The sequence below is a fragment of the Alexandromys fortis genome, unplaced genomic scaffold, assembly GCF_014885135.2.
Source record: "Alexandromys fortis isolate MF-2015 unplaced genomic scaffold, M_Fortis_MF-2015_v1.1 scaffold_26, whole genome shotgun sequence".
In the NCBI taxonomy this organism is placed as follows: Eukaryota; Metazoa; Chordata; class Mammalia; order Rodentia; family Cricetidae; genus Alexandromys; species Alexandromys fortis.
In genome coordinates, this window is record NW_026067894.1 from 7,389,183 (window position 1) to 7,407,522 (window position 18,340).

The 18,340-nt window shown below is 49.2% G+C and overlaps 1 protein-coding gene and 1 long non-coding RNA gene across 4 annotated transcripts in view; both read right to left on the bottom strand.

Moving 5' to 3' along the window:
* Nucleotides 1-6,834, bottom strand: part of Pafah2 (platelet activating factor acetylhydrolase 2) — a 49,142-nt gene extending 42,308 nt beyond the window's left edge. The window contains exon 1 of one of the 2 annotated variants that reach the window (XM_050152795.1): nt 5,514-6,834. In XM_050152795.1, the coding sequence (XP_050008752.1) occupies nt 5,514-5,621 (108 nt within the window). In that variant the 5' untranslated portion in view covers nt 5,622-6,834. The remainder of the gene's footprint in view (nt 1-5,513) is intronic. The other variant, XM_050152788.1, reaches the window with a different exon arrangement.
* A 1,913-nt stretch (nt 6,835-8,747) lies between these two features.
* On the bottom strand, nt 8,748-17,536 carry LOC126507957 (uncharacterized). Of its 2 annotated transcripts, none has more exons than XR_007593670.1 (3): nt 17,110-17,536; nt 16,294-16,477; nt 8,748-14,650 (listed from the first exon to the last, which is right to left on the bottom strand). It is a non-coding gene; the product is annotated as an uncharacterized lncRNA (long non-coding RNA). The 2 variants fall into 2 exon arrangements; XR_007593671.1 differs by lacking the exon at nt 17,110-17,536 and adding an exon at nt 16,869-16,981.
* Nucleotides 17,537-18,340: the final 804 nt, after the last annotated feature.

Consider the following 18,340-nt stretch of genomic DNA (forward strand, 5'->3'; position numbering starts at 1 on the left):
CTGGCGCCCTTATCACCCCAACCTTCCTGTCGGCCACTCAATGCATCATTTACGCTCACGATTTGCCAACATTTACAGGCTGGCTTTGGGGCTGCTGTTTTTCTGACGGCGTGCGCGCGTGCGAGCTCCCAGCCCTGCAGACTGCATTCTTCGTTTTCTTCTGGTGGGGTGAGGAGAGGGTAGCCATGAGCTAATCCTCAGTTCTCTCGAAACCTCCAAACACAAGGGCTGGGGGCATGGTTCAGTTGGTAGAGTGCTTGCCCAGCCTTCAAGGACATCTGGTTTCAATTCCTATCACTGCATAACACAGTTGTGGTAATAAGCACCTGTAACCCCAGCACTGGGGAAGTGGTGGCTGGAGGATTAGGTCACGGGCATCATTGAGCCACATCGTGAGTTCAAGGGCAGCCTGGGACGCACGAGCTCCTGCCTCAGGATTAACACATGCTGACACCACACCTACCATGTGTTCACCCAGCAGTAAACTGCTGTAGTGATCACGCCCAGACAACATTGTCCTTTTAAGGCTATAAGCACCCACTGAGACCCAGCGTCTCCTAGTGCTTCCTCTGCTGGCCCTGTACTGTGCCCCTTACAGACACTGCTTCATCTAACCTTCTCAGCACCTCTCTGAGAAAGGAGGTATCAGGACCAAACTTACAGACAGAGAACCAGGGCAGAGAGCATTACCCCAGTGGGGTGGGGGTGGGGGGTTAACCCATAACCCATCCCGTTTAAAGCAACAAAGTTTAGATTCCTAGCCGTGATAGCCAAAACCAACTGCACGGGTAGGGTCCTGAGCCCACGTGGTTTGTTTTGACATTATTCCGATTCCTCTTCTGGGAGGATCAGTGTGCAAGTCGGAGCAAGCCTGGGCAAGAAGAGATTTCAGAGGTGGCTGCCGCTAAGGCTCCCGGCAATCTCCCCTGGCCTCCACCTCTAAACTCACGCATGCATCACTGAGCAAGCCAAGGTCCTTAGAGACTCAGTGAGCTGCTCAAGGTCCCAGCATAACCATCACCACACACAGACCACCTGACTGCCAATCATCTGGTCCAGAAGGAAACCCCAGAGAGCCCCCAAAGAGTCTCTTGTGAAATGATGTTGGGAGGAGATGGTTTTTCTTTCTATTATCTGTTTTCCCCTTTTGGCTTTCCAATGCACACTTGAAGACCCGCACTATCACAAAGAGGAGGGGAGCTAAGTTCTGTGGCGGCAGTGACGGTGCAGCTGGCGGGGAAGGAGGAGGAGTCCCCGAAGGTTCCCCCTTTGCCGCTGGGGGCACCCACTGGAGAGCTAAGGCTGCAGCTACAGGACACATGTGGATCACATGACAGCGGAGTCGCTGCAGAGCCTCTCATAAAGGAGAGACAAAATGCCACTGGAGTTCTGAGGAGAGGGAGAGACTGCTTGTGTCCCCTGAGCATGGGAGCAGAGAGCAGGGGGAGGCAGGAAAGACAGGAAAGTGTTAGCCAAAGGCCTGTGAGACTCGGCTGCAAGGAGACCAAGGGCTGTGTGTACACATTCCCATGCATCTGTGTCATGCACGCTGCAGGCATGTGGAGGTCAAAGGCCAACCTCGTGAGCGGGGTCTCCTGTGCTTCCCTTCCCACCCTTTGAGGCAAGGTCTCTCTTGAGCTAGACCTTGGCCACACAGGCTTCCGGGGTCTGCCTGGCTGGCTCTCATTTCAGCAACACTGAGGTTGTAGTGAACCATCAAGTCTGGTTTGTTTTTCATTTCTAAAATTACCTTTATTTATTTAACGTGTGGAAACGCACGCGTGACAGCACGCTTGTGGGTGCCGGAGGAAAACTGGGGGGGGTTGTTTCTTTCCCATTCTGAGGGTCCCAGAGATGTGTCTCCCCACCTCACTGGCCCCTGGCTGCTGCTTCTTTAATGGCAGGGTCTTTCTACGTAGCCCAGACTGTCCTGGAACCTGCTGTGTACACAGGCTAACCTCGAACTCAGAGATCCACCTGCCTCTGTCTCCTGAGTGCAGGTGTTATAGCCATGTGCCACTGCGACCAGCCTTTTTTTTTTTTTTTTTAATGTGAGCCCTAAGGATCTGAACTCAGGTCCTCCCATCTATGAGACAAGCGCCTTAGCAACTAAGCAGTCCTCCGTGAATGACCCAAGCCTGCGATCCAGCTCCTCTGCCATCTAGCTTGGGCACCTTAACCTAATCTTTCTAAACCCCATTCTGTATCTGCATAAGGGGATTTGGCTCAGTCCTGTGGTTGCTATGGAGATAAATGAAACCACGCAATTAAAGTACCTTGCACGGTACCTGGCAGGAGCAAGTATCTAGCTACGCTCGGCTCGTCGATGGCAAGAAGAGCAGAATCAATAGCATTTGGCCACTGTGCAGATCTGGGAGCCAGCAGGGAGGCGAAGGTGAGGTGGGGGGGGGGTCAGGGTTTTGTGGAAGGGGATTTAGGTCTCGGCTGAGATCAGTCCTAGGGTGAGCATCAGGAAAGAGTCACGGAGGTGGGGGTGTAGAGCTCTGGTGATGCTGGGAGGCTTCTGAGAGGGCCCAGCAGCTAAATTCTGCTTGGAAATAAAAATAAAAACCAAAGACGACAACTGACCAGGCTGGGGCTAACCAGAAACCAGCCTGAGTTCCCCAAGTCGACACGAGACCGGGGCTAAAGGCCAATCTCACTTGCAAACTGCCACGAAGAGACATCCAGCCTTATTCCTCATAAACAGCATGAGAGTCGGTCAGGGGTGTCCATTGCTTACCTCGGCTCCACAATTCATGGCAGTCCCTAGCTGGGGCCTCTCCCTCAGCCAGGCCCAGGGAGATCTCCTAGCCTGCTGGGACAAGTTGGCTAAATCTGGCCTTCCCTCCTCTCAGCTCTGAGTACAGCCCCCTCCCCCGGACTCCTCACAAAGGCTGCGAGGTGCAGTGTCTAGCCCAGCAGTCTCAGTGACTTGCTTCCCATGATGTCCATGGGAAATCTATGTCAGAGGTTTATGAACTTACTACCCAACCTCGCTGCAATCCCTAACTGTATTTCCTCCATTTTCAGGGAGAAAAAAGAAAAAAAAGCACTCTACAAGCTACGCTCCCAGCTCCAAGTTAATGTTTTCAAGTCCCAGGTGTTTCCGGTCAGCAGGATTTGAGGATCTCTGAGAGAGGGTCTGTCATTCAGACACGCGTGGTCTCTCTCTCTCTCTCTCTCTCTCACACACACACACACACACACACACACACACACACACACACGCAACAAACCCTGAGCGTACCCTGTGGACTTTACCACCATCTCACCGCATAAATCACCATGGCCACCCAGAAACACACGGGTTAATGTAGGCAAGATGGCTCCTCGACAGGCAAAGGAGCCTGCCTCCCAGCCCGATGGTCTGTGTTCAGTTCCCAGAATGTACATTGTGAAAGGAGAGGAGACGGACCGCTGACCCCACACATTTGCCAGAGTCCACGGGTGCCCAGTCACGCACAAATAATTAACTGCTAAAATAATTACTTTCTCCAATAAATGCTATTTAATTTTTAACACACGTATGCCTTTCCCCTTCGTGGAAACTCCACAGTGCAAAACCAAACTTTAGCAGGTGATGGTGGTGCACACCCTTAATCCCAGCACTCAGGAGACAGAGGCAGGCGGATCTCTGAGTTCGAGGCCAGCCTGGCCTACAGAGCGAGTTCCAGGACAGTCACAGCTACATAAAGAAACCCTGCCTCAAAAAATAAACAACAAAAAAAGGCATGCTTTCTCCCTGTAGGTCTTTTCTCCCCCGGCAGCAAGAACTCGCTCTGTTATCTTTAGGCTTTAAAATCTTCCAATTCTTCTCGGTTGTTCTGAGGCAGGGTCTCTCTGGGTAGCCCAAGTTGGCCCCAAATTCAAGATTTCCCTGTTCACCCCTCAAGTGCTAGGATAATAGGCGGGTACCACTATATTCAGCTCAGTTAGCTTTTAATCTATCATGTTTGTCAAAAGAATAAAGTTCTTATGCTACAGAAGGAAAAGAAAAGCTTTGGTGACTTTGAATTCCATCTCTGCTACTTCCCAGCTGGTTGAGAGCTACCTATCTATATGTGTGTATACATATACATATTTACTTATTTATTTAAATATATTATATATAAAACATTTATTTATCTATTGGAGGGGTGCCATGGCAACCCATGTAGAGATCAGAGGACAACCTGCAGGAGTTGGTTCTCTCCTTCCACAATGTGAATTCCTGGGATAGAACTTGGGTCATCAGGCGTGACCGTGTCTTTACTCACTGAAAAATCCAGCCAGCCACATCTATGAAATCTTCAACCGATGCCTTAACTCTAAACCTGTTATCTACAGCTACTCACAAGGTCAAAGATTAAGGTGTGCAAAGTGCGTGGCATACTGAAGCCACAGGGAAGATACTATGGCTTCGTGAGGCAGCTCTAACTAGTCTAACTCTATGACTGCTCCAAGTCTAACTTTCCTATATGGAAAACAGGGACACGTCACATGTGATGCTTCTAAGAAGGGAACTGACACAGCCTAAGACCTGGTACACTGTGATTACTCATGAGACATTAGCAACTAACTAGCAAGGCTGTGGTTCTCTTTTCAAACACCCAGCTGAGGCCTTCCATTTTTCCTTGCATAGGTTTCTTCGGCAAAATGAATCCTTCTCTCCCGGGTTTTCCATGCCTGAGACACACCCACCACTACAGAGGCCCAGAAGAGCCCAAAGGGAAGGGATGGGGCTTTCATTGCAGCGTTGACCTGCTGGAGTCCTGCTTCCTGAGAGCAGCTCTGTCCCTCTGCCAGCCCCGTGGACTTTACATCACCAACTATTCCGAGAATAAGCACCCGTCTTGGGCTTCCTTTCAGACAAAGCTCTCTAGGGGTCATGGGATCGGGGCCTGTCTGATCTTTGGTCTCTGGAGGAAGTGAAGAAATAACCCGGTCATAGATGAAGACATCAAGATCTCAAGGGACAGGATTGAGCAACGAAGCGGCAAAACCAGAAAGGCTGTCCTGATAAGAATGTTCTAGGGCACCAACAAAAGGCACAAAGAGAACCTCTGTTGTTTGTGGAGGCCGTGCAGTTTACAAAGCACTTTCACACACTGGAAAACAGAAGAGTCTCAGAGAGCCAGTGGGATTCGCCCAAGGTCGCGGCGGGTGAGAGTTCCCGCTGCACTTCAAGTTCACAACACCGGGAGGAAGAATTTGGCAGTCTACTTCCACCCGCAAGACAAACAGGACAAAGAGGAGTGGAGCGCAGCGTGGAGGACACAAAGCAGCCGGCGCTCGGGGACGTGAGGGTCAAGGTGGGAATCTCGGGGCGTGGGAGTGGCAGTCCGCGGTGACCCTAGGAGGGCTTAGGTGCGGGGTGGATTCTGACGGGACTTGTCTGAATAGGAAACAATGAAGACCAAAGATTAGCGGGCAGGTTCTGAGACTGAGAGACAAGAAGGCCCCAGGCTGGAATATGAAAAGGTCTTTGGATAGCTCAGTAGAAAATTGGAGCTTTCGTAAATCAAACTTACCCAGTCAAGCTGGTCACTCTGAGACAATCTTAGGATTGCTCGACGGAAACCCGACACCGCCCTAGAGCCCGTGGCCCTCTGGGAGTAGTAGTTCCATTCATTCAGCATGCGAGTTTAAACCTATGTTCTGCCTCTAAGAGTTAAACTACAAGTCCCGAGGCGCACGCGATAGACCGCCTTGCCATCCCAGGACTACAATTCCCAGAGTTCCTGACTACACCCTGGAATGCGTGAAACCTGCCAAGGCCAGAGATACGGTGAGATTGCTCCCCCTGGTGGTCTGCGGAGCAGCAGCCGAGGTGATACGGCTCAAGCGGAGGGTTATAGTACTGGAAAGTAACCCTCCGCCTCACTGGCCCTCACATAGTTCCCAGGCGTGCCTGGAAATACACCTGGCTTCACTTTGTTCTCAGGAAGATGTGGAGACGGAAATTTGTTCCTGTAGACAGGTTGTTTCCTGTGAAAATATGAGACTGATTGTTTAAGTTGAAGGTATGTCTCTGGCTGTCAAACACCCCTGTTGACACCTGAGATTTTCCATTGTTCTCAGAGGACCCACTTAGCCGAGCACAGGGAGAGCCCGAGAGATCCGGGGGTCCACCTCTCAACCCTCCTTCTTCTATTCACCCCCATTTGCGTGCCCCGTGCTGGGTTTTTGGAGACACATGGATGAACAAGAAAGATACTGTCCCGAGGATCAACAGAATTTACCATCTAGCAAAATCCAGAGAAGGGTGGGAGAATCAGAGCGAGTATGGGAACCTTGAAAAACACCCGCCCAAGCTAGGAGAAAGCGAACCGAGTCTCAAGATGCTTAAAGGAAGAGGAGAAAAGGAAGGAGTGTGGAGATTTCAGATGAGATGTAACTGAGTTCAATCTTACAGAGTCCCAGAACGTGAGGGCTGGAATGTCCAGCAATAAATGCGAACAAAACCTGGATCATCCATGAAGCTCAACCATAGGGTACATATCGGTAGCCCCAGTGTTCAGGACACAGAGACCAGGCCTAGATCGTATAGTAAGACTGTCAAAGTCCCACCATCGCGACACATGCTCAACAGCTCTCTCACACATACCCAACAGTTCTCCGCAACCTACTGAATGAGGCCCCAGTTTCTTACCCTGGCATTTAAGTGGCCCAAACCCACTACGGTGTTGTTCATTTTACCCTGCTTGGAGTTCCGGTCCTCTACCCTGCCCAACCCCGGCTGCGAGCAACGAAGCCTCGGCACCCTGAGATGCCGCGGCACCCTAAGTTGCCTTGAGTCCTCATGGCTCCCTCTGCTCTTTAGCTTGTCCAGGTATTGTTGTATCTTGAAGTGCCCTGCCCTGCCCTGCCCTGCCCTGCCCTGCTCTGCCCTGCCTAGTGGGCCCTCCTGTCCTGCTTCTAAGGTTCACTCTCTAAGACACTTTGATGACTCCCACGGTCCCAAACCCTGCTTCTTCTCACTCAATGGAACAATTACAGACTCCTTGCTGGGTGTCTTTACCTTCACCTTATGACATCAACCAGGATGAAGGCTCTCTTTGTTTGTTTGTTTGTTTGTTTGTTTTTTGAGACAGGGTTTTTCTGTGTAGCCATAGCTGTCCTGGAACACACTCTGTAGACCAGGCTGGTCTTGAACTACCTGCCTCTACCCCCTCCCCACCCAGTGCTGGGATTAAAGGCATACACCAACAAACTGAGCTCCTGGAGGTCAATGGTCCTACATATGTCATCTCCATGTCCCAGCAAGTCACCGGTGTCTCGAATTCTGCTTTAGGTTTCTCAAGGTTCATTTCTCCTCCTGAAACATATCACCACCACCATCCCTCCAGGAGCCATGATAAGGTCATTAGAAGAGAGATAACAGCAACACATTAAGCCAAAGATTCAATTAGAGCCATGATTGGTGGCAGTGGCAGAATATAAACATTTTAGGGTGAGCTGAGCGGTGCTGGAGCTGCTTTTAATCCAGCACTCAGGAGGCAGAGACAGGTGAATCTCCCAATCTCCCCCCCAAAAAAACCTGTGGACTAGAGCAGGCTGGTCCAGAACACTCACGACAACACAGGATCCCCGTCTACTCTCCAATCAGGCATGCTGACCTCCAATACTGTACGATTTCCTTCGAGGCAGCTACCATGCCGACCTTTCCCCTGTGCCTACGCCAGGTTGAAGGAGATCTGATCGGGAACATATACAAAGCTGCTCTCTGTCTAGCAAGAAAGAAGGCAAACATCAACAGATCGGTAACTTGCCCACTATGTACTTTCTGATGAGCGATGTGGCTAAGAATACAGACCCCACTCTCTGCTTCCGAAAAGCTGAGAGCCGCTGTTCATTTTGGTGCCCGTGGTCTTGTCAGCCCCAGTCATTCACACCAAATTTCACTGGTATTTGGATGAACAACTTTGGATTCCCTGTTCCTCCTCCCTGCTGAATTAAGACCCTACTTTCTAAAATCAAGATGAAATTAGTACGTAATAAACAGCATTAATTTTCTTTTGTTTTTTGAGAGGAGGGTTTTACTATGTAGCCCAGGCTAGCTTCAAACATACCTTCCTCTTCCCTCTGTCTCTCAAGGGCTGGGATCACTGGCACGTGACACCGTCCATGCTCAGCCTAAACACTCTAAGTTTTTAAAACATTTTTGAAAGACTTACTTTTATCTTGATGGGTGTTTTCAGTGTGTGTATGTATGTGAACTACATGTATGCATGTGAACTGCATACCTATGGAAGCCAGAAGAGAGTATTAGATCCCCTGGAGCTGGAACTAAAGAAGGTTGTGAGCTACCATGTGGGTGCTGGAAGTAGAGCCTAGGTCCTCTGGAAAAACAGTGTATTTAATCTCTGAGCCATCTCTCCTGTCCACTAAACTTCTAATCTTAAATGTACAGTTCAAAACTGTATGTGAGCATGTGTGTGAGTGTGTGTGTGTGTGTGTACAGTGCATGTTTGTGAATGTGTGTGCATGCGTATGGACACAGGGCAGAATGTTGGATGTGTTACTCTGTCCCTCCCCACCTGATTGCCTCAGACAAGGTCTCTTACTCACTAGAAGCTCGCTCATGGGGCTAGGCTGACCTGCCAGTGAACGCCTCAGATTCGTCTGTCTCTGTCCACCTATGTTGGGGTTTTAGGAACATGCAACCATGCCCAGCTTTTTAGGTGGGGGCTGGGGAGTCAAATGCAGGTTGCATGCTTATATAGCAAGTGGGCTTCCCCTTTGACTCATCTCCCTGGTTCCTCCGATTTTTAAAAAGGTTTATTTTATTTTATGTGCACGGGGTGTTTTGGCTACAGGTATGTAAAGTGCACCACGTGAGTGCCTTGTACCTACAGTGTCCAGAAGAGGGCATCAGATCCCCTGAAACTGGGGTTACAGGCCTTTGTGATCTGCAGGCTCTGGGAGCCCAACCTGGGGCCACTGAGGGCTCTGAACCGGAGTCATCTTCACGATGCAGTGCCCCAACCCGCATTGTTTGTAGAACAATTCCAATACCCGGAAAGATTGCCTCTGCAGCTTAAAGCCAATCCCCTCTGGACCACCAGAGAGAGAACTTCCCTCCCACCATCATCCCAGGGTTTGGGGAGAGCAACATCGTAAATGTTGATCACCAGAGTGGCTGGGAGTAGCAAGGACCACAGAGCCCTGGAGAAGAGCAATCAGAGACCTTTTCTACAAGGCAGAGAGAAGCTGGGCAGGCAGGGCATCCTGCCCTTTGCTTCCTGACTCCTTCCAGGCCTTTGAGAGTTTACTTGGCCTCAGCAACATCCTGCTTCCCAGAATCTCTCACCAGAATCGGCTGGTGAAGACAGAGCCAGTTCAGAGAAGCCAGAGGCCAAGGCAGGGCCCAATTCCCACTCCTGGCTTCTCTTTCTGGCTCCCAGCCCTGTTATCAAGGATGCCATCAAAAGCCTGGCAGAGGCTTGCCTTCCTGCCAAGCCTAAGGAGGCCTGGAGGCACGAAACTCTCATGTGTTTAGGGATGGGGAGAGATGCCGAACAGGTTGGGAGCAGAGAGGTTACCAAGCAAGCCATTAGTCCTTACTTACCCTCTGGGGCCGCTTTGACACAAAGGTAGCAGCCCTTGTCCAAAGCCCTGAACGCTTCCCATGTGTGGACCAATGTCCTCCTGCCAGCAAGATCAGTTCCTCTTCCACGTGCAGAGACTGCTAGCCCCTGGCAGGCACGCACCCGGTCTCCTCTCTGCTTTCTTACAATTTCACACTGCTCTCATCGCTTCACTTCGGCACCCTCATCTCTCCTGCCCGCCCCCACGGTGCTCCTCGGCGTTCCCCCACACCCACGACAGTGCATGCAGTAGTGAAGTGGCCTCCTTCCCATGTGAGTCATAACAAAGCGTTCCTTCACTAAGTCTCTTTAGTCTGCTATTCTGTCACAGGGATGAGAAGAGTAGCCTAAGACAGCCTTGCGAGAAACCCAGGCTAGGCTTGGACTCATAGTAATCCTCCTGCCTCAGCAACCCGTGTGTGTGTGTGTGGGGGGGATCATAGGTGTGTGCCATCATACCCAGTTTGGCTGGATTTTATTCTAAGTCTGAAGGAAGCTACTGGGGGTTGGCTTTAAAATATTGGCTACAGGGGCTGCTGGGGAGATGGCTCCGTGGATGAAGAGCTTGCTACACAAGTATGTAAATACCGGCTGGGTGTGGCAGCCCACCTGCAACTCCAGGAAGAGACGGAGGAAAACCGGAGCAAGCTGGATAGCTAGACTAGCCAGACAGGTTAGCTCTGGGTACGATTGAGAGGCCTTGCCTCAACGAATAAAGTGAAGAGTCGCTGAGGAAGACACCCAGTGTCAGCCTTGGGTCTCCACATACATGTGGACACAGGAGTGCCCACACGTAGCTAGGCTTATAACCACATACGCACGGAAAATATAAATAGTGGCTACACTATTGCTTAACTTGACCAAGGCCACAGACCAAGGCATCGTCCACTAAAAGAACTTCTTACAGATCTCCAGAGAAGGGTGAACGTCATGGCCTGGGAGGGCACCCAGAGAACCGCCTCAGCAGTCAGGAGGCAGGATTCTCTAGTGTGGTCTCCTTGGGAACAGGAGGGAGGTGCTGGAGATGGGTAAGGCCTGACCTATTTGCACCGTTTCAACAGGCACAGGGACTACAGAGTTGGTAGCTGGTCCTGGTGGTTAGAGCGGAACACTGCCCCTGTGGGTGAGCCAACTGAGGAGGCGGTGGGGGTAGCCTCTGAGCCTTTGGAAAGTCTATGCCACTCCAGGGCCAGCTGCTTGCCCTTCCCTAACAAAGAGAGCCTTGGTAAGGAGCCAGGCAAAGCTGGGGTCAGGGCTGCTGGGGAGGGAAGGGAGAACAGAGCCCAGAGCCCAGCACCTGATCTTGCTGTCGAATGGTGGCAGCTGAACTGGGATAGGTTGGGGTGACGAGAGCTAGGCTTTAGGGCTTGTTTGGAAGTGGCATTGGAAGAACTTTATGAGCAGCCCAAGATGGTGTCACATACATGACAAGTGACGGTGTTATGTACATAACAAGTAACGGTGTCATGTACGTGACAAGAGGCCCATCCTGTCTCAGTCTGGAATAGACACGCATGTTTCTGCCACACCCCAGAACCTGTTGTGTACTGCACAGCCTCACAGCCACACGTCTGATGTCGGTGACTTGGTAAAGAGCGGTTGAGGAAAGGGTACCTCCAAGACTCAAGACAGACGGAAAGTATTCAGCACAGTACCGGCGATGAAGGGAGCCAGAGGATTGCTGTACCGTTTATTATCGAGCAAAATCCGTGCACAGCAATCACAAGAAAGAACGGGGAATCCGAAACGGGTCACCAGCTGCCTTGCCGCTGCTCTGCTCACCCTCCTTGTCCCAGAGGGGCAGACCTGGGTTCCGTCTTCTCTTTTGTGTCTTGTACTCCGCCCTTTGGACCAAACTGCTCCTTTTCATTGACTAGCGGACCAGCGACAGGGTTCCCGTAACCGCCTGGCCCATAGCAGGGACTCTGTAAACGCTGCTGCTGTGTCCACTGAGAAAGTAGAAAGTTTGGCAGAGCTCACGCCCTAGGTGCCAGCTCTAGCTCCCCCACAGCTAGGCAATCCTGAAGAGCAATCTTACTTCTCCTCATCTCCCTCCTCTCATCTGGAAGCCCAGATAGAAGGCCTGGTTCTTCTGGGAGTTATGAGGATTAAATGAGCTTGTGCCTGTCTGGAACCAGCCCTTGCACAGTCTGCATCAGTTACAACAGCATCGATCTCTAATATGCTGAGGTGAGCCAAGACTCAGAGAGAAATGAGACTGAGGCCTCTCTGTCTTCTCCTCAGAGCTCACTTCGGGACCTGCTTCTCCCCGCACCCCCAATCCCAGTTCTCTGTGGGCTTTCTCCTCAAGGCGCCCACAGAAAGCTGGCAGAGTTCACGGTGCCAGGCAGCCATCCCTGGGGACGAAGAGGAGGAGAAATAGATCCTCTAGCCACTGCTGTTGATCACCTGGGTTTGAAGCACCCTGCTTGCTGGGTAACAGCCTGGTGGCTCTGCTGATTAATCCCTAGGTGGTCAGAGCTAACATGGCGGTGTCTGGGTGTGGACTATTCTGAGAAAGTCCACGAACTCCCTTGAGGGAGCCCCAGCTTCAGAAGTCTCCAGAGAGTCTATTTCCGAGGAACAGGTAGAAGAATAAAATAACTTCAGGCTCAAGCTTTGAAATTTATTTACTCGGTTTGGCCAATCCTGCCATTTCAAAGAACTCTGTCCCATGGGACTGGCCAGACCTCAAAACCCAGCCTGCAGCCCGAGGTGAGGATGCTGGCTTGTGAATAATGCCTGCTGTCCTTCATGGCCTCTGGCTTTAAAATTTATAATTAATAAATTTGGAGACAGGGTCTATGAATGCCTGGCTGGCTTAGAACTATGTATATTAGCCCAGGCTAGCTTTGGACACATAGCAACCCTCCCATCTCCTTGCTCCTGGGTGTGGTGCTGGGATTACAGTTCTGCTCACCACATCCAGTTTTCTCTGAATAATAGAAGTTCATCTTATGATGTGAGATTCCCCTCTGTATGCTGTGAATATGTTTTATTATCATTGGTTAATAAAGAGGCTGCTTCAGCCTATAGCAGGGCAGAATAGAGCTAGGTGGGAAAACTAGACTGAACTCTGGGAGAAAGAAGGCGGAGTCAGAGAGACGCCATGTAGCCACGAAAGGAGAAAGATGCCTGTCAGGACCTTATGGGTAAACTATGAGCCTCGTGGTAAAATATAAAATAATAGGAGTAGGTTAATTTAAGATGGAAGAGTTAGTTAATAAGAAGCCTGAACTAATAGGCCAAGCAGTGTTTTAATTAATATAGTTTCTGGGATATTATTCAGGTCTGGGTGGCCAGGAAACAAACAAGAGCCTCCGTTTACAAATTGGAGTGCCAATGTGGGCTGACTACAGCCACATAAAACCTGAGAAAACTTGAAAAGCAATTCTAGACACGAATAAACACAAGTTTGGCAGTTTAGCGAAGCTTTTTGGTAGCTGCATTTTGGGGGGGAGGGGTGTGGACTCTGTTTGCTGGCAGCAGGCAGAAGTATGCCTCCTTTGAGAGAGGTCTTCCTGACTCAGCCATGGCCGCAAAGGCTGCAGGCTTCTTTAGGGGAGGGCTTCCTGGTTTGTGCTAGTTGCATAAGCTCTGGCTCTTTCAAGAGGCCAAGCACTTAAATGGGGTCTGTGAGCAATGGGTTACAAATTGCTTAATAGCGATATAGATCCTCTATCACCCTGGATCTGGGGCAGTGAGCATGGCTCTCAGAGGCAGTGAACATGCCTCTGCCATGTTGGACTGGGCAGAGCCAAAAGGCAGGGCCATGGAGTTGGTCCTAGCCACACCCTCTTAGCATTAAAAAAACAAAGTGTACCTGATCAGAAAATGATTACATATACGCAATAAAGACAGATTCACATAAAAATAAACCTCTAAATGGGTCACAGTGTGTTTAAAAAATGTACATAGGCTTGAGAGAGAGATTAAAAAATAGTTATAAAAATAAAGTAAATGGTTTTAAAAAATTAAAACAAAGTCTTTAAAGAGACAGTAAAAGTAATATAAAGAATACAGATAGTCATAGAATAAAGGAGTAAAGAAAAATAAGCTACATAAACATAAAAATACACAGAGAGTCTGGATTATGTATATGAATTTTTTGACTATGAATGAGCTAAGTTCAGAGAGACATTTCATTGTATGGACTGCTAAGCTAAACTAACATATATATTTTAAAGGTATCTTGGCTTCAAAATTTGGGTCTAAGGATACGTTGCTTTGGAAAAGAGGTTCTGTTTTTGTTTCCACAGAGGACATAAAGCTGTGGATTCCTTACCGGCTAATGTGGCTTGATCAAACAAGACCCACTGAAGCAATAGCCGGATGGTCCAACATCCATTACAGCTTCAGGACTGCTGGCTGAGATGGACCCACCACACAGGATACCCCATGAAAGACCTGATTAACAGTGCCCCCAATCAGGAAGTAGTCTAGAGAACAACACCCAAATTTTCTGAATGATTGTTTATGTTTGTTTGTTTACATTTAAAGGAAGATATGCTATAGAGATGAATACTTTGCATTGGTATGGATCTTGGTTTATTGATACAAATTTTAGTTCAATTTTGTTATATGTATATTTCTGCTCTTGATTAAGGTATTTTGTTTGTGTAGCTCATTTAAAAATGTAACGTATAATTAAGAAACAGAGGTTAATAGATAGGTATCTATAATAGTCAAGCTTGTAGTCATGTTAGGTTTTCTAGATGTACAGAGCTATATTTCAGATAGATAGATATTCTTGAAATCTTTCAAAGACATACAGAATATGGCATTTAAAATGTTTTAAGAACTTAGGACTTTTCATGATAGTGAGGCATGTCTGCTTCTGGCAGCACCAATTACTTCAGAGAGGTTGATGGGTATTGAAAAAAACTCATTATGGAATTTGCCTTTAATGTGACAAGGCTAATCATTTAGGCAAGAAACTGCTCTTGCCCGGACTGCTTGGCAGTATGCTGTATAAACTGGACAAGCAGGACCCACAGAGAAATGACTGCTATACTTGCCTAACGAAGGTGAGACAGTCCTTCAAGGTTTCTCCTTCATGAAAGAGTCTGCAAGGCATCCTGCAGGACACAGAAAAAAAAAGTGACCAGCAAACTGCCAATATAGACAGAACTGTCTTTGAAATTTCCTGCTTCATGGAAAAGTCTGCCAGATACTATGGGTCTGTAGACTGAAGACGGATGCTCCAATGTTATAGAAGAACTTTGGATGACTGTCCAGGCAGCAAGATGTCTCTGTCAATTCTAGAGTTTTGGAAGTTGCTTAGAATACACTTCCTGTTAATTTGGGTAATATTATATCCTTCTAAAATCTTTGAAGAGTTAAAGAAAGATACTTATAGTTTCCCTTAGTTATGATAAAGGATAAATTAGATATAAAACTTTAGACTCATGAAGATAGGATAAATTATAGAGTATTTTCCTTAATTTGTCAAATGGAAATGAACTAAATATTGTAACTATAATTCTTGCTTGGTACCTGTTTTGTTATATGTAATTTCACTATGTTAAAGTTAAAACCTTTCTTTTTATTTAGGACAGAAAAAGGGAGGTGATGTGGGATTTCCCCTCTGTATGCTATGATTATGTTTTATTACCCTTGGTTAATAAAGAATTGGCTTTGGGCCTATGGCAGAGCAGAATAGAGCGAGATGAGAATTCTAAGCCGAGATAGAGGAGCAAAGAAGACAGAGTCAGGGAGACACCATGTAGCTGCCGAAGGAGTAACATGCCGGCACCGGTAACTCACAGCCTAGTGGTGATACATAGACTAATAGAAACGGGTTAATTCAAGATGTAAGAGTTAGCTAGAAATATGCTAGAGTCGTTGGCCAAACAGTATTGTAATTAATACAGTTTCTGTGAGATTATTTCGGGTCTAGGCAGCCAGGAAACAAATGAGCAGCCTCCACCTACAATACCCCAAGAAGCAGATATTTAAATTATGATTAATAACAGTAGAAAAATTACAGTTGTGAAGTGGCAACAAAAAGAATTTTATGGTTGGAGGCCACCACAACATATGGAACTGTATTAAAGGGTCACAGCATTAGAAAGTTTGAGAACCACTGGAGTCCAGCTTGTGTCTGGTGGGGTGGGGTGGGAGGACCTAACCAGCCCTGCTAGAGATCGAACCCATGTCCTCGGGCAAAAGAGGCAAGTGCTCTATCACGGAGCCACACTCCCAGCCCCTGGGGTGCTATTTGTTTGGCACCTGACAGGCATGGTTTGCAGACTCTTGCATGCTCCATACCTCACCCGCCTCTTTGGGAAGCAGCTATCCTGAGCATTCCCATCATGCAGTGGATAAAACAGAGGCACAGAAAGGTCACTTGCCCAGGAGGGCGGAGTTTATGGGGACACTTGGGCTGTACTGTTAACCACAGTGTTCGTTCACGTTTTGGGGCCTTCCTCTCAGAAGGATGTAGCCAGTCCTTCTGAAGAAACAGAGGGAGGGAGGAAGGGAGTAATTCAGACCAAACTCCATGGAGGTGGCCTTAGCTCCCATTCTCTGCGCCGTGTGCCTCAGGCAGGAGGCAACAGCTGTCCCAAGGCTGGGAGGCAGAACCACCAGGGCTGTGAGGCAAAAACCACTCTGCTTAGAGGTCCAGGGGCACTGGCTAGTCCTCAAGATCACAGAAAAAAGGAGCCCCACCTCCCCCGCACTGAACCCAGTCATTGCAAGCACCTCACTGTGTCCTCACCTTCCTGTGGCCACGCCACAGTATGATGGCTTCCACTCTGTAGAGCAGCACCCAGCTGCAGGACACAGGTCTTCTAGTGGCTTTGATGAAGTCCCACAGATGCCCCAGGAGCCCTTGGCACAGCCCAGGAGTCTGTTTTCAGGATGAGCTTAGGACAGTCCCTCTTCTCTGCCTCCACCCAAGCCTGCAAGCAAGCGTGGGGAATTGGTTTAGACAAGCCCAGGCCCCGCTGGCCCGAGAAACTCCCCTGCAGGAATGAAGGTAAAGAGGGTGTGTGTGTGTATGTGTATGTGTGCTGCAACGCAAAAGGAGCACACTTCCAGCATGACCCAGCCATGAGCCCAGGGACGGGGGTACCGTGGCAGTCAGAGCATGACCAGAGTATCCCTGTTGTGTGACTGAACTTTTCCTGGGGATAGGGAGCCCCCAAACAGACCAAAGTACGGATACAACCAAAGTCCAATTTGATGAACCAATGAGTTTTTATCGGGATTGCGTACAGGAATACAGGTGAGGGGTTACTCGGAGTAGAAATGACTCAAAGACAGCTGCCTCACCAAGGCCCACCCCAGTACCTGACAGCTCTCAGAAGCTGGGAACAGAGTGACGCAGGGCCCACAAGCAGCTCAACAGGTTGCGGGTTGGAGGGTGTCCCTTTCAACCCCACTGGTCTAACGCTCTTCCAGGTAGCTAGTCTGGTCTCAGAGCTCTCTTTCAGGTTGACTTATCTGAGCTTTTTTACTTACTGGGGATGGGGGTGGGGTCAGTTTCACGGACTTCTTGAACCTAGTTTGAGCTGTTTATCTTCCTGCTTACCGGGATTCCCCTCTGGATAGAATGTGTCAATCTCCCACGAAACTGTTGAACAATTTCGGAGTCCTCAAGCCTGCCGCCTTGGTCACCCATCTTTCTCACTCTGCTTCTCCTTCACTGTTCAGAGCCTTTGTTGGAATTCACTGCCTCAGAGCTGCAGGGAGGGGGCGCACCAGACCCGACTGCCTTTTTACCCTTACACAGCCAGCCTTCCTGACTGCAGGGAGGGCTGCAGCCAAAGGCACACTTAGCTCATCCGTGAGCCTCTTCTCTTCCGTGGACAAACCACCTCCAGAATGCACAGTCTCTGCCCTTTCTAACCTTGTCGCCCAGGTCCAGGCCACCTTTACGGTTCACGTGCTCTAAGCTTAACCCAGCAGGTCTCCCCATCTAGCCTGAGTCTGTGTGGTGATGGGAAAACCAGCCACATAGCTACTCGCCTGCCTCTGAACCTGTGCCCTGTCTGTCCCTGTGTCTGGAGCCAAGGGCAGTCCCCTGACATCTCCACTCCTCCCCTTTCCCAACACTTTGGAAGATTTTCATCCAAGTCTTCTGCTTCCGTGCTGGAAAGAAGCCTCCATGAGGCTAGGGGACATTTCCAGCTACCTGCTGCCCTGAGGGGCTGCCTGGCCCACAGGAGGAGGCTCACTAAATAACTGTGGAATGAAGTGACCATTTCCTTACTTCCTCACAGTGACAGGGATTTTTCTCAAAAAACGTATTTGGAAGCTGGAAAGGTGGCTCAGTTGGTAGTGTTATGGCTGAGACTTTTCTCTGAATTTACAGGTTTCTGGGGTAGGGTGCCTGGGGTGGGGTGCTGCTAGGTTAGACTCTCATAAAGACGAGTCCTGGGTTTAAAATGGCTTTAGTCTTGTCTCTTCAGTAGCACACTAGTGTAGCACACACAAAGCCCTGGGTTAGTTGGGACACCATATAAACCTGGTACAGTGGTCCCACCTCTGTAATCCCAGCAATGGGGAGGGCAAGGCAAGGTAATTCTTGACCCCAAAGCGTGTTCAAGGCTAGCCTCCAAACCAAACCAAACCAAACCTGCTCTGTAGCTGGGAGGTAACTTCAGTGGGAGAGCAGTTACTTCGCTTATGGAAGCCCCAAGTTTCCAATCCAGTGCAGCCCAAACAAAGCAAAACAAAACCATAAACAGTATTGCTTCCTTTCCAGTCTTAAGGTCAATATTACTCCTTAGAGGGTTTCTCTGCCCCTGGGTCCCTGGACC